Source organism: Lonchura striata, chromosome 8, assembly GCF_046129695.1.
Source record: "Lonchura striata isolate bLonStr1 chromosome 8, bLonStr1.mat, whole genome shotgun sequence".
NCBI lineage: Eukaryota > Metazoa > Chordata > Aves > Passeriformes > Estrildidae > Lonchura > Lonchura striata.
Genome location: NC_134610.1, coordinates 34,387,204 through 34,413,159, shown reverse-complemented (window position 1 = coordinate 34,413,159; position 25,956 = coordinate 34,387,204). Strand labels below are relative to the sequence as shown.

The 25,956-nt window shown below is 40.6% G+C and overlaps 1 protein-coding gene across 1 annotated transcript in view; it reads left to right on the top strand.

Annotated features, from left to right (window-relative positions):
• The window catches only part of ERBB4 (erb-b2 receptor tyrosine kinase 4), a 595,862-nt gene that overhangs the window by 438,569 nt on the left and 131,337 nt on the right, over window positions 1–25,956 (top strand). The window contains exons 13-16 of the mRNA XM_031505345.2: window positions 6,116–6,248; window positions 8,840–8,933; window positions 10,425–10,579; window positions 17,081–17,155. Coding sequence (XP_031361205.1) covers window positions 6,116–6,248; window positions 8,840–8,933; window positions 10,425–10,579; window positions 17,081–17,155 — 457 coding nt within the window. The remainder of the gene's footprint in view (window positions 1–6,115; window positions 6,249–8,839; window positions 8,934–10,424; window positions 10,580–17,080; window positions 17,156–25,956) is intronic.

The window sequence follows — 25,956 nt, the reverse complement described above, 5'->3', positions numbered from 1 at the left end:
GGCACTGGTGAGGGCACACCTCGAGTGCTGTGCCAGCTCTGGCCCCTCAGTTTGGGAAGGACATTGAGATGCCCAGAGGAGGCAGCGAGGCTGGAGAGGAGCTGGGAACACAAACCCTGTGAGGAACCCCTGAGGGAGCTGGGGGAGCTCAGCCTGGAGAAAAGGAGACTCAGAGGTGACCCTATCACTCTACAGCTCCTGAAAGGTGGCTGTGCTCAGGAGGGGTTGGGCTCTTTCTCCAGGCAGCACTGACAGAACCAGAGGACACAGCCTCAAACTGTGCCAAGGGAAATAGAGGTTGGCTATTAGGAAAAAGTTTTCTACAGAAAGAGTGATAAACTTCTGGAATGGCTCCCCAGGGAGATGATGGAGTCACCATCCCTGGATGTGTTTAAAACAAGCCTGGATGTGGCACTGGGTGCCAGGTTTGAGTTGAGGTGTTTGGGCTGGGTTGGACTCGATGATCTTGGAGGTCTCTTCCAACCCAGTGATCCTGTGAATCTGTCATTTCCAGGATAGACAGGCTGGAGTTCAGGAGGGTTTTCCCTGCACCTTCCAGCCCCTGACAGTGTGGGATGTGAGGGTGAGCCTCCAGGGTTTCCATTTCTGCCTTTCCCTTATTTTGCCTGTCCTGGACACTGCTCCTGCAGATGTTTGGGCACATGCCCACACCTCTTGAGTGCCAAATGAGCCTCACCAGAATAGGGAAGGAGATGTGTAAGTAAATATTTAGAGGATTAGAATCCATGCTGTGCAGCAGATATTCTGTTTGCTTGCATGGTAACCAGCAGGGTGTGACTTGTTAATAAAAATATCCACCAAAGTTTGTTTTGTTTTTCTTTTTTTTTTTATGCGGCTTTCATTCAAGAAACTAGTCTAAAAAATGTTAGTTATTCCAGACACTCACTGGTATTTATTATTACTTCTTTTTGTATTTTGAGCCACTATTAGCTTGGAATTTTTTTCCTTTCTACTGAGTTATAGTTAATGGCTTAAAGCAAATTATAGCAAACTTTTTTCTATCAATGTGTAGCTTTTCTGAAAACTCATGTAAGAGCTACCAAGATCTTCTAGCCACCAATGTATTTAAGTGACTTTTATGACCTGTCACATTTTGTTATCTTTTCCATGTTGTTTAATGCTGTGTGTTCAGCTGACTCTACATCAGTGAGGAAATACTCAGAAGTTGCAGGGGGAGGAAAATTTTGTGGAAAAGTTCAGTCTGTGTTAATGCTTTATCTTTGAGATAATACTGTCAAGACAGAGTTTGGGAAAACTCTGAGATTGATAGATATATGTATATAACATTTTTTTTTTTTTTAATGAAGATAAAGACAACAGACTTCAGCAAGTGGAAAATGCTACATTTTCCAGCATGCAAAATATACTTTATATTACTCATATCCTCAATTACTTCATTTTGCTATTTACACCACTTCTTAACAACATTAAAATAGTTCCCAATATTTCACTGCCTCCAAATGGGACTTTATTTTTTTTTAGTAGATTAAAAGTCTAAACAGACTTCTGGTTTTTGTGGAATACTGAAAATACAGGAGCAATATATGTGTGTGTGTCTGTTTTTAATGTAAAAAAAAAAAGAAATCCATAACCCCCCAGGATATCAGGATATTTTAGTGCTTTGTGTTGTCTTTCTAAGATGGTGCCAGGCAGTGCCAGAAAGGAGGTGTACATGGAAGGGATGTGACTTCTCCCTTCTCCACTTCCCTGCTCACTTTCGGGGATAGAAATGTCCAAACTCGTGCACACAGGGAATGGAACCAACCACCAAGGAAAGGGTAGGTAGGTTTTACCTTTGCTCCATGCTGAAGTGAAAAAAAAACTGCCTTTTTTGGTTTTTTTTGGTTTTTTTGGAACAGTCAGATGTGAGTCATGTGAAATATGAGTGCACACAAAATAAATGCAGGAAAAAAATGTTCTTTTATCCAAAGTTACTTGAACAATTCTCTCAGCTTTAGTGGCACCTGCAGTGTAAGGTGAAACCCTTCTGGGCAAAGGTTGTTAGAGATGTGATTATTATGAATTGTATCAATCTAGCCACCAATTAACAACTTGAATAAATGATTACATTCATTATCGGGCATGATGTAAAGCTAATTGAAGTCTGCAGGAGTTTTTCTATCCAGTTTATGGAGCTTTGGATCAGGCTCAGAAGCATATAACCAAATAAAAATAATATTTATTTTTTTAGGTGGTAATTTTCTTGTGTTCTATTTAAGTTGGGGAAACACATTGAACATATTGTTTCTAACCTGTGTGGCCCCAGTAATAAAGAATGAGCCTTTCTCCTAAAACTCCTGACAAAATCTAGTTCCTGCCAAGAACATTACTGTTTTTTCTTTACATACAAGGCCATGGGAGGTGCTGGAGCTGCAGAACATGCTCAGCCCATGGAATTGCCAAATAATGTCTCAAAAGTTGAAATGTTCCTTTAGCCATCCCCACAATTAAAGAAGAGAAAGGCGAGAGAAATGAGTTTTTATAAGTTGTCAAAACAACCACTCCCTCCTTGCCAAGATTCTTTTATGAAACCATTTCAGGAGGAAATCATAATTTTTTTGTTTCTGTTGCCTTTTTCATAAGACTATGGGCACTGTGTTGGCTACATTTCAATGGGGTAATAATGATTTTCTTTACTGAAAACTCTCTTTTTATTTGTATACAGTTACTCACTGTATTTTTGGAGCTATCTTGTAATAATATCTCTTGTTGTTCTGACAGATATTTTATTGAAATACTGATAAATTCTGATCCCAGAGTAGTTTGAAGGGTGGAAAGAGTGAAAAGAAAGGAAATCTTTAGTAGTAATTTCAGGTTACAACGAAGGTGAGAAAGCAAACAGGGAACTGCCTTTCTGTCATGAATATCGAAAAACAAAATCAGAAGAGCCAGCAATATTCTTAAAATTAAAAATAAGAAAGAAATGGATCTCCAAACCAGGTTCAGTTTTTCTTTGTTGCATGACAAAGATTTAAAATGAGTAATTGATTAGAAAATAAAAACTATATGAAACTATATAAAAAGTTTGTCTAATTGTGACTAGGATAGTTTCTGGGTTTATGGTTTTTGTTGGTTTGTGGTTTTTTTTGTTTTGGGGGTTTTTTTGTTTGTTTTTGTTTTGTTTTTTTGGGGCTTTTTTGCAGGTTCAGGCAGTGGCAGCATAGTGGAACTACTGACATCTGATAGTTATTCTAAAAATGTTTCTCTGCTTAAAAGGAAGTCAGGGCAGTAATGAGAAGCTGAATTTTGTGTCTGTTCTGGTCTGGCTCATTTGACTACAGCAGCAGAGCTCAGGGAAGGAGGACAAAGCATCTCTCTGAAATGGCCCCCTGAGTCCCTCTTGCTGTGCTGGAATCTGTGATAATTAATAACTTTAAAGCACACTGAGCACCTGGAATGACTCTGAAATGAAATAACTTTGTATTTGGCTGTACCATATTTGGTTTGAGCTTTGAGGCAAAAGAAAAACCAAAAAGATACTTCTGAATGCCTTTTGGACATCAGCATTAAAAATCATATGTGGTATAGAAAGGAAAAAAAAACTAAATCCCAACCTTGATAAAACGTGTTCAGGCTTCTCATGCCTGAGGTTATTTGTGGTGTATTGAGTAAGGAAGTATTGGAGAGGGAGGTAGAACTCAAGCAGCACATCTCCTTTTCATTTATTATTCCTCTTAAGTTGTTCCTGATGGCTTAAAAAGCAAGTGTCAGTATTGTTGCCATCTCTGATATTTCAGGTCCTTGCTGGGTTTAATTTCCTCAGTCCAGTGTGTAATCCATTCGTGTAAATCACTGCATTGTGCAAAAATAAATTCAAATAATTTCTGTCCTTTCACATGCCAGGGTTAGGTTGAAAGTGCATGCAGATCTCCTTCAGATGCTCAAGAAAATGTGTTTCCTTTTGCTCTTTGATCATTTTCTCCATCTGTCACATCATCTAGATATTTACCCAGAGAATGATTTATATACAATAGAAATACAGACTTACACTGATTGAAACAAACTTTCCCTCTAACCCTTAGTTCATTGTATATTTTCGTGTGGGCTTAAGGGTTTTAATACAAAGGCTTTTTGGCTCTTCAGGTGCTTTTGCAGTAAATAATTTTAAAATCACAATTAATGGTGTATTTCTTCACTTATTTTCCTGTGATCCATAAGTTTTATTTCAGGGAGTCCTCAATTCATAGGTAGTATTTTATATTTTAGCTTAATAGAACTTTAGTGGATTCAGACAGTTGATTTTTTGAATCCTTTAAATTTTTGGCATTTACCGTGTCATGTGTCAGGGAATTTCACAGGTTGATCTTAACTTTCCATGAAGAAAAATCTCAGATTTTAACCCAATTGGATTCCTGTCTCTTTGAATGCCCATGAGGGACTGGGAAGAAGCAGTGAACAATTGTTTCATGCTTACTCACCTCCTCCTTGCCATGCAGGATTTTAGAAGCTTTCATCGTGTCCTTTCTCCCCCACCTCTCTGGTTATTCCTGGTTCAGCAGCTCTTCTCTGGTTTTGATCACCCTTGCAGCACTTTCTTAAATCTTTTTCCTGCTCAGTTTTTCCTGAAAGGAGCACACCAGGAGTGTGTACAGCACTCCAGCTGAGTGCTCTGTGTATTTGTGTTGTGGCACACTTGTGATTTGAGGCCTTTTTTTCTGTCCTGTGATTTGTGGAAAAAACTTTTTATAAAAAACCTGTAGAAGTTATGAATTAGGCATATATTTTTATTTAGTGCTGGGTGCATTCAGGGATAGTTCTTTAAAGAATGTGTGTGCCCTCTGGGGGTCTAGTTTATTTTTTTGTCTCTTAATTTGTTGTATATGTATTAAGTTTCACAATAGGTTTATATATATTTCTATTATTTATATAATTTATATAATTTTACATAAAATACAATATATATTCATATGATATTTTATATAAATAGAAACATAAAGAATAAATATATAATTATATATGTTATTAAAATAAATATATTAAATATTTTAATCTATAATAAATATAGCTATGTCAGGGAAGGTTTAGGTTGGATATTAGGAAAAAAATTTTCACTGAAAGAATAATAAAATACTGGAATTGTCTTCCCAGGGAGGTGTTGGAATCACCATCTCTGGATGTGTTTAAAAAAGACTGGACTTGGCACTCAGTGCTATAGTTTAGTTGTGGTGTTAGGGCATATGTTGGACTTGATGATCTTAGAGGTCTCTTCCAACCTCATTATTCTGTGATTCTATAAATATATTCTATATGTATATATTTTATATAAATATAATATTTATTTATTTTTAATTTCTATTATTTTATATTTATTTGCTAATTTCACATTACAATTTATTCTTTTCTTGTACAGAGAGAGCTCTTTAGTTGTCTTTTTCTTGTAGTTTCAGTTTTGGTTTGCTTTCTGTTTCAAGGTCTAAGGGACTCTTATCTTCTTCCTGTTTGGAAGTTTACAAGTTTACATTCTTTTTATTTTGCTCGAGATAATTTTGTAAGTTACAGGTTTTTCACGATCGCAGTAAGTTAGACTAAACAAGTTAAACAATTGGAAACAGCAGACTTCACTTAAATCTGAAATGGATTTCTAACCTAAGTGAACCCTAAACTTCATGTCTCACCTGCTCCTGGGAAATGGGGACACCCCGGGTACTGTGACATTTGCATTCTTGGAGAGAGAGACAGAATTCTGTTTCTCAGGAGAAGCACAGAGAGAAGAAGAGAAAACAATCTTTATCTCTGCTCCTTTGCTTTCCCCATGTGGAAATTGTTTACCTGAGGAATGTGGTGTGGAGATTGTTTACCTGCAGTGATGGCTGGGTTGGGTTCTGGTGAAGGGTGTTTGGGGTCAGTGACCAATGGATCCAGCTGTGGCTCGGGCTCTCAGCAGAGAGTCACAAGTTTGAGTTAGATAGGTAGGTACAGTATAGTTTAATAAAGCAGATCCTCCAGCCTTCTGATCTGGAGCAGACCTCATCATTTCTTCCCTGAGCCGAGGCCACCGCATTTGGCTCCAAGTTGCATTTCCCAGTGCTGCTGGCACGTTCTCCCTGCTCTCGGGGGGCTGAGTGCCCTCCTGACAGCTCCCCTGTCTCTGCAGCTGCTGATGGCATGGTGTGCAACGAGCTGTGCTCCAGCGACGGCTGCTGGGGGCCAGGGCCAGACCAGTGCCTGTCCTGCAAGCGCTTCCTCCGGGGCAGGACCTGCATCGACTCCTGCAACCTCTACGACGGGTAAGACTCTCCCCTTGGGCCTCTCCCCAAAGCTGCTCATTAGCATTCTTGAGGGGTAAGATTTAAGGATTTCTTAATCTCAACTTGTGTGGAACACTTTCTCTGGGAACTCAAAATGTCTCTCAGACATTTTTAGCGGTTCCAGGCCTTGGTCAGAAGCATTTTAGACCCTGGCAGGCAGCTGGAAACAGCTGTGATTTTGAGTTTGAGCCATGGAATGAGTTACCAACTTTGAAGGTGGAACAAGCAGTCACAAAGGGTTAGATAGTATAGTAAAAGTAATTACAAAATAGAGGGAAAATTTTTTTAGTATTGTACAGGGGGGTTTTAGCACATGTAGAGGGGGGGTTTTCCTTTGTACATGGGGGTCGGAAGTTCTAAGATGGAGGAAAGTGGGCTGACCCTGTTCTTCCTCCTTCTTCTTCCTTGCCTCCATGTTCTTGGTGATGTTGGCACTCACAGATTGGTTTAGAGTAGAAAAGCACTTGGTAATATAGGTAGTAGGTATTGGGGAATTATTGTAAACATGTAATACGTAATATATCTTATAAAAGATAGCAGCAGCCCTGGGCGGGGAGAGAGAAGAAGAAGACAGCAGATAGAGAGGATGTCAGTGTGTGTGTGTGCCTCTGTCTGGGCTGCTGACCATACAGCAGCAGCCTGAGAAGAAAATCTTTTAGATAACTCACAATAAACTGCCTTGAGACCCAACAGCAAGAGCCTGCGCAGTTTTTCATTGGAAGCACGGGCTGGAGGAGAGACTTTACCACCATACGAGACCCCAAACCAAACCCGGGGTTCTCACAACTTTCCCTGGTTTTCTGCTGACCAAAGTTTTCATGCAGCATCATCACCCTGCACCTTTTGCATTGCTGGTAATGTGGAGAATTTGATTTAGGTGAAAAGTTACAGGAAAACCCTCATCATTTTCCCCTGCTTGATACCCTTATTGAGAACCATACAATTAAGTTCTTTCAGATGAGTTGGATTTAGGCATCTGATTAAGAAATTCTCTAAATAAGGACCCCAAAGGAGAAAAACTCCCTTTTTCATAATGCGCCGTGTAATTAATTGTACACAGAAATACAAATTTAGAAACCCAACAGGAGTTCTTGCCCCTTTTCCTGTTGCTGTTTATACTGGAGGAATACCTCCACAACACAAGGTGGTTGAATCTGCCTTCTGACAGAAAGATAAAGCTGAACTGAACCAAATGAACTCTCACAAATGCATGAAAATATTCTCATCTTTCCAGCTGGAAAAGGCTTGCAGAAATTACTTTTTCAGAGCACAGTTTTATGTGCTTAAAAGCTCCTCTTCTCCCCCTTCACCCCTGCCCAGTAAGGAGAGTTGCAGACCCCAGCTGTGTTGTCAGGGCACTGGAATAAGTTGGTTCTGTCATTTCTGTCCTAAGTATGTGAAAATATTTATAACCTGGGCTAAGGAAGAACTTTTTTTGTTTGTGGGAGAGCTCTGCATGTTGATGTTGTAGGGCAGTAACAGAGTGGGGGTCAAGCTGTATTTGACATCTCTTTTAGTCCTCAGCAGGAAAAATCCACTCCCAGAGCCAGGGAAGGGTGAGCTCCCCTGCAGCACTCAAGTGAGGTTTTCTTCAGCTCCATCCTGATGTCCTCAGCAATCCTAATAGTTGTAGAGGAATGGAGGGTGAGCAGGCACCACCTGAGCTCAGGATCTTCACCTTTTACCTGAATAAAGGTTCTGAAGCCCTCTAACATGAGTGTGCAGCACATCTGCAGCTGGTTAATGCAAATATTGTAATTGGTTAATGCAGCAAGATGGGATCCCCATTCAAAGCTTGGCTTGGTCCACTCTAAACCTACTACAAAGATGCAGTCTGTCTTTAGTGGGAGAGAAACAATTTGCTCAGATGTGAATTCTTCTTAGCCTAGAAGAAGGTGGGATGGATTGTGCTGGGAGAGTGCTGGAGGTTTGTGGTGGGGGATAACTGGCAATTGAAATGTTTGAAGGAAGAAATTCAACCCGCCATCACTACCTTTTTTCCCCTTTAAAAGTGTTTAAAAAAAAAAAAAAAGTCTCTTGAGTGGTAGTTTCTTGTGGATCCATGAAATAAATGAGTAAAAGGATTTGTCTGGACATTTTATAGATTGAGACCTCAGTCCAGCATTATTGCTGGAAACATTATGAGCCTTTTGGAGCATGGGCTTTAAAAACATGTGTTCATAGAGCCCTACCTGCAGCAAGGGCAACTCTGTCATCAGTGCTCACATGTGGCCAGTGGCTTCCTGAATCTGAGCCATGATCCTGTAGGTGAAAATCAAGAAGCCAGCAGTTTTGTCCTGTTAATGAAGTCTATTTCTGAATGAGAGGAAGGCCTGAGGGCTATCATATAACTATAAATAAATAGCTATCATATAACTATAAATATATGTAATATATAAATAGCTATAAATAAGTATATAGTTTTATGTTGGTGAGGAAGGTGTTTCTGCTTCACCTGGCTGTGGATGGGGTGGTGGCCTCAGTGTCCGTGAGATCACTTCCAGCCAGGTGAGCTCTGTTTTGTCCTGGAGTCAGATTTCTCCTAACCTGCCTGGGAAATATTTCCTCAGGGAATTCCGAGAGTTTGCCAATGGCTCGGTGTGTGTGGAGTGTGATCCCCAGTGTGAGAAGATGGAGGAAAACATGATCACCTGCTACGGGCCGGTAAGGACAGAGCCTGCTGTGTTTGTAGGGCTTTGCTTTGGTTTGCTTTGTTGTGGTTCAGGGTAACTTGCAAAAAATGTGCTGAAGGACAGGGTTTTCCTGCTTACAGACTGGAAAGCAGCTACTGCAAATTGGTGAAACAAAGCCAGAAAAACAGAAAACGCACATATTCTGTATGTAGGGAAGGAATTCTGCTCGTGCTAAGTTGATGCTGGGATCTGCCTTGGATCTGCCTCCTTAAGAAAGTGATTTTGAAAGATCTCCTTTTTTTTTCAAGTTGTCTTAATGCTTTAGTGGTACAGAGGCACACAAGTTTTACAGACAGCATGCAGTTGGGATTTGAGTGCCCCCTTTTATCCCTATTTTCATTCTTATTACACCCCCCACCCCCCCAACCCCCCGCCGAAAAAAATAAAAGTCTGGGAATTTGTCTCAGTCCCTCAGTTTGAACAATATGCTGGGAGGTTTTTTGTATTTAGATAGCCTTTAGGTTCTTTTGATAGATAACGTTTTTCATGCATCCTAAATGATGGTTAACTCTTTCTCACCTTTATAATGGCCAGTAACTTTTCTTTCAAAGATCATGGCTCATTTTGAAGGTAGTTGTCTCTTTCTTCTAGTTTCCTGTGTATTGCCAAGATTAAAAGTCACAAATATGCTGGAATTGAGGAGTTGTATTTTAAACTCTTTGTAATTGATAAAATATAACCTTTAATTTATTTCCTTATTTCTGTGACTTACTTACTGAATGAAAAAAAGAAAGACATCATAATTTTTTCTTACAATACTGTGTTTTTCTGCAATACAGCCATAAGGCAAGAAGCTAATGTTTCAAGTGTTCAGCCTGTCGGGGAAATTTGGATTTGTAGCAGGCCTTATGGACATAAAATCCTAGGCCAATGCTCAGCCTGGACACCAGATTTAGTTATACACTTGCTTATCATCACAGCTTTAAAGTTTTACTTTTACATTGTCCAGGAGTCTTGGTTTGTTGTTCTTAACAATGTGGTCTTGGTACGTATTATGAAGAAGGAGGACTTTGTAGACATTTATCTTGTAGAATGCAGGACCTTGTAGTCCTCCTTTCTTGCTGTGACCAGATGCCATTTGGAGAATGCTTGTGGAAAGTAGTTTTGGGGTGCAGAGGTAGGAGACCCCACGGAAGGCTTTGCAAAGGTGGCTCAGTGCTGAGTAGTGCAGCAGAAAATTTCTCAGCATTAAAGTGGGCGCTGACTTCACTGCACTAAGCACACCAATAATATTAAGAAGCTCATCTAGAAGCTGGCATTTAGTCTTGCACTCTACAGAAGAAGCTAGTAGGCAAAAGCAGCAGGATTTATCTGTCTGCAGCTCCCTGACAGAGGCTGGAACCGTGCAGGGGATTCAGTGATCCTTGGGAGGAGAAGCTGCTGCAGGTGCTGCTGAGTGTGTGCTGGTGCAAAGGACAGAGTAACTTCAATGCACTGCATTTCTTTCCTCCATGCTCTCCAGGGACCTGACCACTGCACAAAGTGTTTCCATTTTAAGGATGGTCCAAATTGTGTGGAAAAATGTCCTGATGGCTTGCAGGGGGCCAACAGCTTCATTTTCAAGTACGCCGACGAGGATCGGGAGTGCCATCCGTGTCATCCCAACTGCACCCAAGGGTGAGTGCCAGCTCTGCAGGGAGCCATCCAATCCACGTGCTGCTCCCAGCACAGGGTGCTTTATAGCTAGTTTGGCTTAGTAAACCACTTGTCCCATTCCTGAAAAGAGAGTGTGCAGTAGGAATTTAACCTTTGATTTTCAGGTCTCTCATGACGTTCAGGTTTAGTCATGAACGCCCAGCAGTTTCTCACAAAAAAACCCTTTTGAAGACCACAGAGAAGAACTTTCCACAGCAATGCTCTCAGCTTTCCTTCTACACTGGTTTGTAGCAAATGCTGCTCTTTCACTTAATTTCAGGCCTGTAAAATGACTTTTTTTTTAGTATTGCTACTTGGTATTGGTGAACTAAGCCTGCAGCACTACTGTGAGACAGAAGTGTTACTGCTCTCCTTTTCCTACAGGTACTGATGCACAGGGTTTGAAACCAGATTTTGTACAGGAGCCTGAGACTGAGCATCAGTTTCTGAAGTACCATTGAAGTGCCTATAATAATTTGCTACACTTGGAATTTGTTACACTTGGAATAATACAGCCCACGGATCAGAGCCAGAATTAAGAACCTGTACAACACAACAGCAATAGTCACATGCACACCTCTAGTTTTTCACAGGCCACATAAGTTATTCCTGCCTTTTCCATGGGGCAATTCAGAGTGTCCAACATACAAAGAGAGGAAGAGGCAGCAATGGGAAAAGGAGAAATCACCAGCCAGTGAAATAATCTTCAACAAGAGGCTCTTATTGTTTAGCAGCTAAAATTAAACCAGTAAATTATTCAATGTAATCTTGATGTCAACAGCTGTTGCCATTCAAAATGAGACCTTTTGCTGGTTTTGCAAATCTAATTACAATAGAGCCATTAGGGAAATGAGAGGGAGATCACAGAGACACAGCCAGGATCTGTTACCCATTTGTCTCCCCCCAGACCATTTAAATCAGTTATGCAATAAGAAAAATGCTGCTACTGTGGAAGAAGAGGGTAAGAAGAAATGATATTTGAAGACAAGCTCACTCCAGGAGCTCTGGTCCTGGCTTTCATAGATGGAGAAGGTGCCAGTGCTGATCTAATCTGACAAAACCACAGATGTATGATGGATTTACTGTCTGCCCAGCACAGGAAGTGCCTTGCAGCTCTCCTGGCCTCCAGAGGGAAGCACTTCTCCCTATTCCCTCCTCTTTCCTAACAGTTCTAACTGTTCCAGTTGTTTCTAGTGTTTGTGGCCCAGCTGTGCTTCTCCTAGACCAGGAAGAGAGCAGACGGTTTTCCATGCCATTCCACTTCTCCATAGGCATTCGTATTTTGCGAGTGGTTGCTTAATTTTATTTGCCTGGATTGAGAAGGGAGGTTTTTATGTCTTGTGCTGAAAATGTGACATTCTAGTTCATGCACAAATAGGAAGGGCATTAGGCAGTTCTAGCTGACCTTGGCAGTCCTCACTGGCAGCTGTTGCTGACACAGGGTTCCCTTATGCCAAGTGTTGTTGTCCTTTTAATCCTTGGGCTTTGTTGTCCCTCCTTTCTGTTTTCTCCTTCTGATGAGGTGAAAGAATGTTCCACAGTGTGCCCATCCCTAGAGAAAATACAAGTAAAAGGGCCAAAGTGTCTCCCCCAGTTACATACACAAAGGCCATGATGCTCCCATCTCCCAGATGAGGAACCATCCCTCTTCCATGACACTAATTTCCCTGTGGAAATCTTTATCTTCTTTATTAAAGAGTTGATGTGTCTATTCTTAGGTATTTTATTATTTTATTATTATTTACCTTAAAACAATGCTCTCTTCCCCCCAAGTCTGGGTAAGCATGGCTTACTGTTCTTTTTTAGTGCTCCTAGAGACTTGGTGGCATGTGATTATGTTAATGAAGCTATTACTGACTGCCCAAGATGTCTGGGGTTTGCACATTGTCCATCTTCTTGCCAACATTGTCAGGGACTCAATATGCCCATAGAGAGAAGGGAAGTCAGTTACTCTCTCCTTTCCTCCTTCAAGGCTGAGTTCTCTGATTTCATACCCTTCCCTTAGAAAGTAGTATTTAAATTCCCCTTTGTCATGATTCTTCACTGAAATAGGTTGTGGAGAGAGCACTGCTTGCTGTTTGGCTCATGGCTGAAAGGTAGAGAGAAAACTTAATTCTGCTTCATCCCTCACATCTGCTCTCCTGGCTGCCAGATCAAGTGCTGGAATTACAGCAGTGCCCTCTCAGTACAGCTGGGATACCCATCCAAATGGGCTGAGCTGCTGCAGAGCAGTGTTTCCCACTGTGGTATGGTCTCATTCCTGCAGTGCTGCTCTCTATCAGCCAGGCTCCTTGATAAAATAGGTTATTAGTGACATTTACAGTCATCCCCACCAATTGTCACCAAGGCAGCATCTGTCTCACCTCTGTTTCCTGTGTTTTGCCACAAATTGTATCTTGGCATTTGCAGAGGACTGCTTTAGTGATGTTTGCTAGCACCATTCTCCTCCCTTATTCAAGTGTAATGACTGTTTCTCCTAACAGGTGGGTGATTATCCAGCCCTGTTAATGATCTTGCTTTGACCAGGAGAACTCTCAGACAGGGAATTCCTTGGGTGCAGCAACAGTGCTCCTGCCCTTGTATCCCTGTGATAAGCATCAGCTACTTGCAGCCAGTTTGGAGCAGATCTGAGGCACGTGGGACAGCTATCCCACTTAATTCAAGAGAGTTGGAAAGCTCTTCTTGCAGAGCCAGCCAAAACTGAACACTTCCACAGGAATAAAATGCTAATTACACAGCAGCAAGTGACAGCCTGCTTCCTTGCTGGGCAGGACACGAATGGGAGGTCTCACTGGACACTTCCCCTCACCATACAAACATATTTTGTCACACAGCTTTTTGAAGAGAGGGCACTGCTCCTCACCAAAATTCTCTTTTCCTTCTAAGCCATGACCAGAGAAGTCAGGGGAGCTCCAGCAACACCGTGTGGCCCTGAAGGGATTTGAGGGCAGAATCACTGTGCTGCCTCTAAAGCTTAGGTGTATTTTTAGGAAGAAAGTTTCAATTCCAAATGAAAGAATATTGCAAACACACTCTGCTCCAGTTCAACTTTGTTCTTCTCACGTGAGTTAGTTCCTCTCACCTGTTAGCTCAGTAGTCCTTGGGTAGAGTTCTCTGACCTTATCCATGACAACAGCTGGTGACCTCCACAAAAAAAGGTTTTCTCCTGCCCAGAGATAATGCACTTACACCATTGTAAAATCAGTTTTGTTTGTTTCCAGTGACTGAGACTTTTGAGAATTCATCTGGCATGGAATGGCTTTACTGCCTCATATCTGTGCAGTTAAAACCCCACCTTTCAATCTCAAAGAAAGCTGATAAACTGCAATATTTCTGGATTGTTTCTGGGAAAAAAAAAAAAAAAAAGCCCAGTTGTTACTGCAATTTTCACAACCCCAAATTTCCTTTCAGGGGATGATTATCCATTAAGGTAGGATGAGCTCCAAGTGTAATTTTCTGGGTAAACTGTATTGAACTTTTGTAAGGTACTACTGAATATACTGATTATATAATTAATGAATTGGCATGTATCAACTAACCACTTCATTTTACAGAGGCAACTTGGAAAAGAAAATACCATCCAGGCTCCAAGCAGCAGGAACACTGGGTGTGAACAGCATGATGTATGATTGTGTCAGGCTTAGATGGGTCAAAAAGCCTGAAATGAAGGGAGTTCCCTTCTGGGGAAAAATACCTGATGACCTGTGGTACAAAATACCCTGTTAATAAGTATTTCCATGGCTCACACAGTGTTGTGCTTCACTGCATGTAATCAGGACAGCCACTCAGGGAACTGCTTAACTAGGAGTAAGTAATGGAATTGCACCTGGACAGAGTTTTCTCTTTGGGGAAGCCAAGTCCACTGAAGATGACACTTGAAATAAAAATCAAGGATACTTCAACTTGCACTGGGTGAGGTCCAGCAGTCCCAGTTTGGATTCAGTCCTGTTCTCCAAATGAATGTGTGAAGTGACTCCAAGACACAGTCTGCCAGTTCTCTAAACCAGTGGCAGGAGCTCTCAGATGTCTAAGTTGAAGGTGCCCTTCTTTTTATTTACAGCAAGAGTCTGAGCTCAGCTTTTCTAGGCATGGTAGGAAATGGACAATTAGAGCAATTCTTCAGCCTCCTTCATTGCTGAGCTTGTTTTCTCCAAATTGCTGAGAATGCCATGAAAGGAGGAAACATTTGATGTGTTTGAGATGGATTAGAATTCAGACAGTCCTGAATTCTGAAGTGCTGATGCTCAGGACAGCTGAAATTCCAAGAGTTCTCTCTATTAAGTTTTTGAAATGTGTTTAAATCAACTCTCACATTTATGCATTATCTGGATTTTTAACACATCTGTTTTTATGTCTGCACATATGCTGGAGGAAGTAATCATTGAGGAAATCCTTGCAGTTCGTGTTTGCATGTCAGAGTAAATGTCTTATGTGAAAATACGAATTCAAGTAAACAAACAAAGGGTAAGGTTTACTAGCTCTGCTCTCCCTGATGAGCAGGTAAGGGGAAATTGAATTCAGACTTCATTTTATAATGGCAGAGTGATACCAATTTAAATGCAGCAAAAGCTGAGGAGTGGCAAGTCATGGTGAAGCAGAAAGAAGATCTCGTGGGAGCTTATTTGAACTCTCAGATTTTTTGACATGCATATCCTTCCATCAAAACCAACCTGAAAACACAGCAAACTTTAAAAGAGTTTGGGATCACACCTTAAATTTAAAATGCCTCAACAGAAGTAAGTTGCAGTCTAGTGATGTGTCAGATCACTTCTGCTGCCTGTAGTAGATGTACAGCCAAAGGGCCTGTTAATAAAATGGCTCTGAGATCTTGTTAAAGAGTTTAAATAAATGGTTTGGTTTCCTTAAATGCCGAGGGCTAGATACTCCCCATGGCTAGAATGCCTAGCTGGGTGTGCAGCACCGAAGGGGGTCTGGTGGTTTTAACCCCAAAAAGCTCAACTTTAGGTCTCTGAGAAGCCTGACTGCTGTGTAAATGTATATTTGACTTGCTGTTTGAATGCAGGGGACCAGGAAACCAGTCGTGCTCTTCATGGGAACAAGGGAAATTCACACATGCCACACACGTGTTCTGCAAACTCTTTTCCATGGCTGTGTTTTTTGTGGTGCTGCATTTAGTGATTCCTTGCATTGCCAGTGCCTTTGGTGGGCACCTTCTGATTGTGCAGGTGGAGGACTTCTGGCAGCATCTAAGGAAAGCAGAATAAAACGTCTGAATCAGCAGACACCATTTTGCTGTGGTTTTTGTTGCTGGAAGTTGATCTTTGATCTTCACTGTTAAAAAAGGATCTTCAGCTTCCAAAATATTTCACCAGTTACCCTGGCTGGGAACTTAGAACAAAAACAAACAATTACATCAATTACAGAAAGAAAAGCAAGTTCTGGATTGTGCTCCTGGAAATCTCGACTTGTAAATTAACAGCTTTTGTGCAGTAATCACAGGTTTGATGACTCATAAAAACACGCAGGAAAAACAACCCTGTTGTAAGGGCTCCCACGTACACAGGTGAAACCTGCCTTAAAGTGTTGTTTGAGCCAAGATATTATAGGAATCCAGGGCTTCCCTCTGGCTGCCCTGGCAGGTTTGGGACCCTGGCAGGGGTCAGGAACCCCCCTGGACAGAGCCCCCAGAGACACTGTCTGTGATCTCTGCCCATGGAAAAGAGTTTTCAATCTTACAGGATGAATTACAAGCTCTGAGGGTTTGATATAAGTAATAATTAAGTGTGGCACGAGTGCAAAAGTAAAATTTTAGGATTCTAGATTAGGGGTCCAAAGAGGACATGATGGAGGAAATTGGGTGTATCTTGTCCTTTTTCTCCTTCTTCATGCCCTCCATGTCTCACTGTGGTGTTGGCATTGTTCTGTTGGTTCAGGCTGGGGACACACTGTCCAACGTAGGTGACAGATATTGGCACTAGGTTATTGTAAATCCAGCCCAGGGAGTTTCTGGTATTTAATGTTTGTAACATCCCACTGAGGGCAGAGCCCCACACGCTGCCCTGCAGGACAGAGCTGGGCAGGGCAGCAGAACATGTTATAAATAAGCAAAAATAAACAACCTTTAAAAACCAGCAAAAAGACAAAAACTTTTTACAATCTCAGAATCATCAATACCACAAATTCCAACATCCTTGGGATGCTGTTGCTATTGTTCTTGCCACAAGCTGTAATTTTGGGTGATATAGGCCATTCTTAGCGAGAGAAGAGCTGGAATGAAGAGCGCAAAGGGGATTCCTGCTGGCTGGGTGTGTCAATAACAGCTGTCTCTCTTTCTCTCCCTGTTTCCACTCTGGATTTGCTGCAGGTGCATAGGGCCACACCTGGAGGACTGCATCGGGCTGATGGATAGGTACTGGCTGGGTGCTGGCTGCCTGTGTGTCTCCATCCTGCACGTGTGGACAAGGGCGCATGAGCGTGCATGTCCTGGTGGTTTGACGTGGTTTGTTCTGTAATTGCCTGCAGGTGTAGAGGCCCAGCTAGTCATGACTGCATTTTCTATCCATGGACACGGCAGTCCACGCTGCCACAGCACGCTAGGTAACATCCCCACCCCATCCTGCCCACCTGCCTGCCCCAGGAACGTCATAGCAGCCAGTTTGAACGCACAGCTTCAGGGAGATCTGCCTCTCTGCATCCAACTTTGCCTCCTGTTTGAAGGCTAAATAAATACTCGTGCCTTTTTAAAAATTGTTTTTATTTTTGGCTTGAATCCTTACTTAAGCTTTAATTGTTAAATCAGTAAGGATTAAATTCTGAAATTTCCCGCAGATGTTCATATTTCCAGATTAAATTGTATTAGATGGTAAAAATTCTGGTAAAATTGGGATGCACTTGTTTTCTCTTTATTGGGTTTTTTGCTATTATTGTTATTGGTTTTTTGTTTACGACAAAATTTAAAAGCAAATTAATCTCTTTCTTCCATACGCCTTCCCTTAAAAAAGTTAATGTTACAGCAAAACAAAATTTCTTCCTTACTTCAAAGAAAACTATTATTTTATTTTTTGTCATTTTCTGTTTAAAAGAAAAATTGTAACCTTGCAGCAATTTTATTTTTTGGTAATGACAATTGAAACAAATTCATGTGGGCTTTATTCTGCATTCATTTTTTATGAAAGCCCTACATTGCCATTGAGTTTGTTCATTCTTAAATTCAAACTGGTTAATATGACTTCTAGGCTTTGGGATTACTCTCCTGAGCTAAGACTAGATGAAAAATACATAAATTCAATCAAACCCACCTCACTGAGATTTTCAGTCTGAGTTTTTTTGTTGTCTTTTTCATAAGGTTTTGAGGTTGCCTTTCCTTCCTAATTGTGTACATATAATGTGAATATACCTATTTCTAGCTTATGAGGGAGAATATATTTGGACTTGAAAAACAGCGCACTATAAATGCTAACAAATGGTACATTTGTTTATTAAATGGGTATTGGTTCTGACTTAATTCATTAACCAATGAATAAGCAACAGGAGATTAATTTTTCAATATTTCCGTGTTTCAATATTTCAATCTTTCTGATCTGGGCACTTTGAGACCTCATTTTCAGGTGGACTCCTCCAAACAGAGCTGCCCCAGTTTTAAGGGCCCCAATTTCATCAACTCTACTCAAAGCACAAATACAGAAAATGTATTTTTATGATTATTACTATTTCCTTAAGGGCCTTATCAAACTGCAGAAATGAGAGGAATTGTTTTATTGTGTTCAGTGGTTTTACTCCTGCTCCATTCAGTCTGAGGGGGAAGGCCCTCAAATATTTCCTGTTTCCTTTGGATCTGATGGATATTTTTTTGTTTGTTTGTTTCAGCCTTGCTGAATTTATTTTAGGGAAATTACTGCCCTGTGTTTAAATGCCAGTATGTATTCTTTCACTTTAAAGGCAAAGAAGGAAACTTCATACCTCTATATTGGATATGTGAAATTGTACCTTTTTTTTTTATTGTGAAAATGGTTCATTCTGTTTGGGCTAAAAATGGGCAAAACTGCACTGGCAAAGTGACACTTTTTTGTTACAGTAGGGTTGTAAATCTAAAATAGATGTGTTTAAATTTAGCTACAGCCTTCTTCATGTCCCTTTAACAACTGTACACCCTCCTGAGACTTGTGAATCTTAAATTAATTAATAATCAGTCTGACCCTTGTCTATTGACTTGAGTTTTTTCCATTGATGTGAATTATCAGGGAGTAGAAGGGGACAGAGTTTTCTGCTGAAAGTGAGAGCAGGGCTTTAACCCAAACAAGACTTTCCTCATCTTCTCTATTTCCATTTTCATAGCAGTGTTGCTTTCCTTTCCAGTTTTTTAGTTTGCAAATTGTTTATGCCATGATCCATTGACTTGAAGGCTTTTGCAAGAGTGTGGTAGAATAGCAAAAGAATTCTTTCTGTCATCTTTAATCAAGATGAATCAGATGTGCATCACGTGCCTTGTTTTCCAAATGGCTGGTAAAACTTCAGTTTTTCTGCTTATCTTTAGTCCTTTCAAGTTTGTGGGAAAACAGCCTTGCTTTTGGCATTGCATTTCTTTCTGTATAGTTTGGTTTTGGTTTTTTAACCCTTAGGTTCAATAGAGTTCAGTCCAAAAGAACAGCTCCTCATGCAGCTTCCTGTATGGATTATTCTTGTAGGGCTTTGGTTTTGGTTCCACCTTCCATACCAGTCTTTTCTAGAAATTGCCAAAGCAAAGATGAAAAGCAGAACAAACCTGGAATTTGCCACGATGCCCAAAGGAGTTATCCATCCTCCTTTGCTGCCTCTTATTACAAGGGCACTCCTCCTTTTGCTACTTTCTGGCAGTTGCATTCAGGTTTTTTTTTTTTTTTGTGGTTGGATTAGCACACAATAGAACATTCCAGCATATTCTGGAACAATCAGCAAAAAGATGAGTATGTCTGCTCCCAAGATTGGGATGACTGTTGTCTAAAAGGATGATTCAAAAGCTGTAAAAATAATGCTCTGCTGTTCATTAAGAAAATACTCCAGAGAGTCAGGAAAGGCTGGTTCCTTTCAAGTTCACCGGAAAAATTTGGCTAGTGCAGTTATTGGAGCAAGGCTGTGGAGAAAGCTCTTACCTAAAGTATGAATTTTAATTGGTTTATCCTTACTAGGCTTCATTCAAGTTAATCCTAGGAGAGATCATCAAAGGAGGAGTGAAGTTTTTGTTTTCTGGTGTGTGTGTGATTGTATATCTAAAGATGTGATCAGGAACATGTGTTGGATGTGATAGCAAAGAACCAGCACCAGCACTGATGTTCCTGGTCTGAGTAAGCTGGTGTCTGTTTATGCCTCAAGAAAATTTCATTTACATTTCCCCTTTAACTAACAGAAACTAATTAGCCAGGCTGACTATTGTCAAGTGCTTCAATAGAATGTTGTGTAGATGTTAACTCTAATTACAATGCTATTGCTAGTTTTGTATCCAAAAAGGATGTCCTCTCAACAAATCATCACTTCCTCAAAAAAAAAAAAAAAAAAAAAAAAAAGCTGGTTTTATCTCCTGCTTATGTGTACAAGAGCTAATTAGCAGTAAACCCTGTGTAATGCAGGCAAATCCTTTCATAGCTGTTTTGTACCCTGCCACAGTATGACTTCAACAGAATTTCACAGCAGCTCTCAGTAGTTGGTGGGGAAGGGAAACCACCTCTAATAAACTGCTTATGTTCATGGTTTTCATGGTGCTCAGCTCCATTGCTTGGAGGAAAGCACTCCATATGCTCTCTGCTTTTATGGAATAATTATGTTATTCTGGAGGGGCAGAGGATCTCTGTATAAAATAAGAGGGAAAATAAGATCTGTGAGTAGAAGCTAAGCTATGTTACTTGGTTGGTAAAAGATGCTACTCTCAAGAGACTCTTAATATGGAGCTTTTTGAAGCTGTATCGGAGCAGAGCAGTTGAAGAAACAGGTTTATTTTTTTAAGAATCCAGACTAGAAAACCAGACCATTTCAGATCCTTCCCCAATGGGTTGCATAGATCTTATACATCATCAAAAAGGACAAATTCACAGAATCACAGAATGAGCTAGTTTGGAAAAGACCTTTGAGATCATCAAGTCCAGCCTATGACCTTAACAACACCTCATCAACTAAACCATGGCACTGAGTGCCATATCCAGTCTTTTCTTAAACACTTGCAGGGATGGTGACTCCACCACCTCCCTGGGCAGCCCATTCACCCTTTCTGTGAAGAACTTCCAAAGCCCAACCTAAACCTCCCCTGTGTCCTCCTGTCCCATTGCTTGTCTGCCTGGGAGAAGAGACCGGCCCCCATCTGGCCACAACATCCTTTGAGGTTTGTGCAAGAGATTGACAGAGAAATCCCAATTCTGTGGGTGAACATGCCTTGCTGAGCTGGTTCTGAAGCCAGACCTTTGCTGAGGTTACTTTAATTCCTACCATGGCATTTCCCTGCCTGGAGCTTTAGGAGGAGTACATTTGGAGTACCCCTGTGGCATGAATGAAAATCACTACGGTCAGTGATCTTGTGAGCTCCTCCATTTTGTTACCACTTCCACATTTTAAGACTGGTCTTCTTGTGAGAGGGTGTAAATGGGTATTCCTTCTTTCCTGTTGTACAGGTACAATCCTAGAAGGGTTTGGGTTGGAAATGTTATTCCTTCTTGCCTGTTGTACAGATACAATCCTAGAAGTGTTTGGGTTGGAAAGGTTATTCCTTCTTTCCTGTGGTACAGATACAATCCTAGAAGGGTTTGGGTTGAAAAGGACCTTAAAGTTCATCCAGTTCCAGCCCTCCCTGCCATAGGCTGGGACACCTTCCACTACCTGAGGTTGTTCCAAGCCCCATCTAACCTGGTCTTGAACTTTTCCAAGGATGGAGGAGCCACAGCTTCTCTGGGCAACCTGTGCCAGGGCCTCACCACCCTCACAGAGAAGAATTTCTTTCTGATATCTGACCTAAATTTCCCCTCTTTCAGTCTGAGGTCTGACCACAGTTAATAAATGCTCAATGTGTTAAAGCTTCTGTTCTGTACCATGTTCAGAAAGATTTATCTGTGATCAGTGAGGGTTTGTGTTTCATCTGCTTTTCTCAGCAGGGTTAGCTGACATGGACTCATGGTGTGGAAGGACTTAGTAGGGTATGCTACTATAAAGAAAAATACTCTAGTAAGGTCAGGAGAGTGAGAGAACTGGAAGCAATTCTCACACAGTGCTGTTTGAAATCTGTTCTGTGGCTCCAGTGGTTTGAGGATCCTTTTGAGAGAGCATAGGATAGAGTAAGATCAGAAATCTGATGTTCCTAGAAGTTTGTTATACAAGGAGCAGAATGTGAGCGATAAACTCTTGCAGGATCTTGGTACTGTTGATACTCATTGACCAAGTTTCTCAGCAGCTGTGCTCATTTTTTGGTAAGAAAATTCTTTGTTTGGAAAATTGACTAAATTATCTTTACTGTAACTGTGAGCAGAAAAAATTATGAGTGATGAAGGCCAAATGTGATAAGTCACTTCTGGAAAAAAAAAGAAGCAATAGGCAATGCAAATTAATAAATGGTTTGTTAGAATGGAAAACAACACACAGTGCCATTGCAGAGGTGATTTCTTTGGTTTCTCATCACTCTTGTGTTGTGGGTTTGTATTGATTTGGCTACACATATAATACGTGATGCAGAAATAAAATTTTGTCATGGAGAAGTGACCTTATTATAAAGCAACAGTATATATATCTCACCACTCTCCAATGGGTTTCTCTCATGGCTGGAAATAAGGATTTAATTTAGATTTAATGTTTTTTATAAATTAATTATCTATTATTAAATATACATTTGTAGAGCTTTAGAAATATGGAAGATGTAGGGTTGTTTAAATCTCAGTGAATGGTTCCTTAATAATTCATTAATATTTAATGCATAATAAATCAGAACTAAAGCTTGTGGTCTTACTTCCAATCTACCTGTGCAGTGTAGGATTGGTTACTCTTTCTTAGTTAGAAAAATTTACATGACAAATGTATTTGAGTTGAGAGCCCAGCCTGGATTTAATTCTATGCAATTTGGCTTACTCCTTGTGGCCTTACTCAGGTGTGAAGGAACTGCATGAAGCAGGAAGCTCTTGGCTGGGGTGGTTTAGAGCATTTCGCTTTTCATTGCCTTTTTAACACCACTTTTCAGAATGATGGAGCATAGACTATGTAATGCAGATGAGAATTTGTATATTGACATTACCTTTTTTGTTTGTTTTATACACCAAAATGTATGTTTACTTCCCAGTTAAATTGCTACAGCTTTTCCAGCATTGGATCAAAACTAGCTCATGATGATAGTATAGTTGTCTGTCAGTCCTTTTCATTTGTTTTTGCAGGAATGGAAATACCAGTGTTCAATTTGATACTTTACTAGTGTGTAGCAAACACAATGGTAAAGGAGTTAAAGTAATTAAACAAGCTTATTACTTTTAAAGAAGTTAAAGTAATTAAACAACCTTGTAGGTTTCAAGGAATTAACGAAGTCCTGACTTTGTGCTATGAGGGGTAAGTTGTACCTCAGCATTTACCAAAGGTGGAAGCATCACCACAAATACCAGCAATCATTCAGAAAGAGAGCATTAGGATATCAAGCCATCAGACCAAATTACTTAATCTTACTATGATTTTTTTTCCATGTTGTAAAGTAAAGTAACAGGCTGGGAAAATGTCATGTAAATTATCTGTACCTTTGGGTAGTAGTTTCAAAAAACTAAATTCAGTTTCTAATGGGAAAGGGGGGCTAATACTAAACTCATTCGCCATGCCTTACCCTCTCTTTGTTAGTTCATCTTCCTTTGCATCTCCTTTCTGTAAATTAGAGGTATTTTTCCTCTTTTCTCCCTGGTTACAGTGGTAGTGGAGAGAGTTGAACAAGAATGTAGATCCTGTACCTTCAGAGAGAGTGGCTGTTTTCCCAGCAATGTGTGCTAGAGAGGCTTTAGAGAAGAGCCATTGGAAATAGTACCTTGTGTCTTGGAATGAAGTGTAGGAACTCAAACACCTAAAGCTTATTTTGGCTGAAAGTGAAGGTGTAGAGCCAGATTCTCCTCTAGAAGTACACAGGTAAGAAGACAAAGTTTGGTTGAGGATGGCACTGAGTCTAGCAGACTGAAAAGGAAGGTCGGGTGTCTGTGAGGTGTAAAATGGGTGAAATCTGACAGACATTCAAAGCAGCAAAATGCCAGTGCATTTCTCATGAAGGTTATTAATCCCTGGAATGATTTTTCTGCGATGATGTTCTGTTCTCCAGAATTAGAACTTCTGAGATCAAGACTGGGGATCTTTCCTCCAAGCAAGATGAGTTTGTGCTGAGCTTGGAGGCAGAGGGTGGTGTGGCTCCTCCTGCCGTGTGACAGGACACTTCAATGGCTGTGACAGTATCTTCCAGCTGTGATCAGCTCCTGGCTCACGGTCTAGAGCTGTCCTAGCTAGAAAGTCCTTTGAATTTTGATTCAGAGCACTGAGCTGGACACAGACCAGCAAATCCAGCTGCTGAGTCCTGGGCTTTGGCTCCTGTCAGCTGTGGGTGAGGCATAGAGTGAGAGTTCCACGTGACTTTACACAAGATTTCTGTTCTGTTCACATATGCTTGCTCATCAGCAGTTAGGTCAGGTAAAATTCTGTGTCTTCATATTGTCCTTTGCTAGGAGAGATGAGAAACTCATTCAGATCTTATCTGTTCTTTTGTCAAAAAGCCTCATGCTTTTTTTTCCAATCTGATGTAAATTTTTAATGACACCATCTTCACTTGCTGGTGAACAAGCTCTTTTACAGATGTATTGGCTGTTTCATCAATAGAAGATAATGTAGAAAATAATTTCTGTAGTTATCTGAGATTGAACAAATGATAAAACAGGCAAGGAAAGATTATGGGATAATGTGAAGAGCATGTGCTGGCTAGTTCTGGTTGAGCTTTTCTTTGGCAGAGGGTTGTAAGGAGGTAACTCTGTATTTGCCTGATGTGGTACATTTCTCAGCAGAGCTGGTAGTTTCTCATACTAGAGAGTTGTGGCATTTATGCAGAAATCTGAGAACAAATACAACCTCATCATCAGGACAAGGGCCAAGCTTTGGTTAAACATGGCCCAGTCATGATTTTTCAACGATACAAAGTTTTCTAGTAATGCCTAAAGGAAAATTCTCTGAAATGCAATCAACCTTTTTAATGAAAAGTGTGAACTTCTTCCTCATACAATTTGTCTTGGACTCCCAATACTCTGCCTGTGACATAGTGTGTCCTTTGGAAACACAGGATTTCAAAGTGATACACCAGTGTTGGACACCTCTTAAAATGCTCACTTGGATTTTTGTTACATGTTCCTATTGTATTCACTGTTCCATTTTAACTCATAGTTCCCTACGTGTAAATCCAATAACGTTTACGTGTCACTGAAATTAGGTAGTACAGATATGTCTTAGAAGGCACAGAAGCTGTAAAGCAACATAACATGAGGGAAAAGAAGTGATGACAGCAGAAAAGTAGAAACAAGCAAAAGGATGGAAGATGTAGTTTTATTTGTTGCCATTTCTTTTGCTCAAGTTAATCCTGCACAGTTAGAATCTGTAGGCCTGATGTCAGAGTAGGTCTGAAGGCTGAAGAGGAGACAAAATAAAGTATGTTAATTTTCAAATTGGTCAGAAAATAATGTTGGGAACTTGGACCAGGGTATGCAAATCCTGGAGGCTGGTTGGTCAGAAGCAGAGAAACTGCAGTGGTGTGGTGGACTGGAGGGAAGATGTGTAATTCCAGAATTGCACATGTAATTTAGCAGCATGGTAGTGGCTAAACACATCTCCTCCAAGTTCCCAGCTGGCTTGAATTAGTCCTGGGGATATTTTCAGTTCTTGCCTGTGGTATCTGTATCCATGGGCATTGCTCTGCTTGAGTGAACAGCCTTCCTTAAATATATGTGCAAATTTCAGCAGTAAATCACATCTTTCCCTGCCCCTAATGGACCGATGAAGGGAAAAAATGAAAAGGTAAAAAGTATTCCTGCATTAAAATGGACCACTAGTTGTTAATCTGCATAGTCTCAATCACAGCAGGGATAATAGACAAAGAACAGATTGAAGAGATAATATCCTTGCTTTAAAACTGTCCCATCTCCCATAGATCTGCTTTCCCCTCCCTCGTGGCAGTGATGTCCTCTGCATGTGAATAACTTGGATGCAGGCTAAGCTCAGCTCTGAGTGAATTCTCTCTACTTTCAGTTCCTGGATCAACCAGTGGATCAGGGCTGCAAATTCCGAACTTGGGGATGTTTGAGTCAACTTCTAATGAACAGATTTGTAAAATAGGAAAAAATTTCCTTCAGAAAACTTTCTATTTCCTTCAGGAAACTTCCAGTGAGAAGGGTATC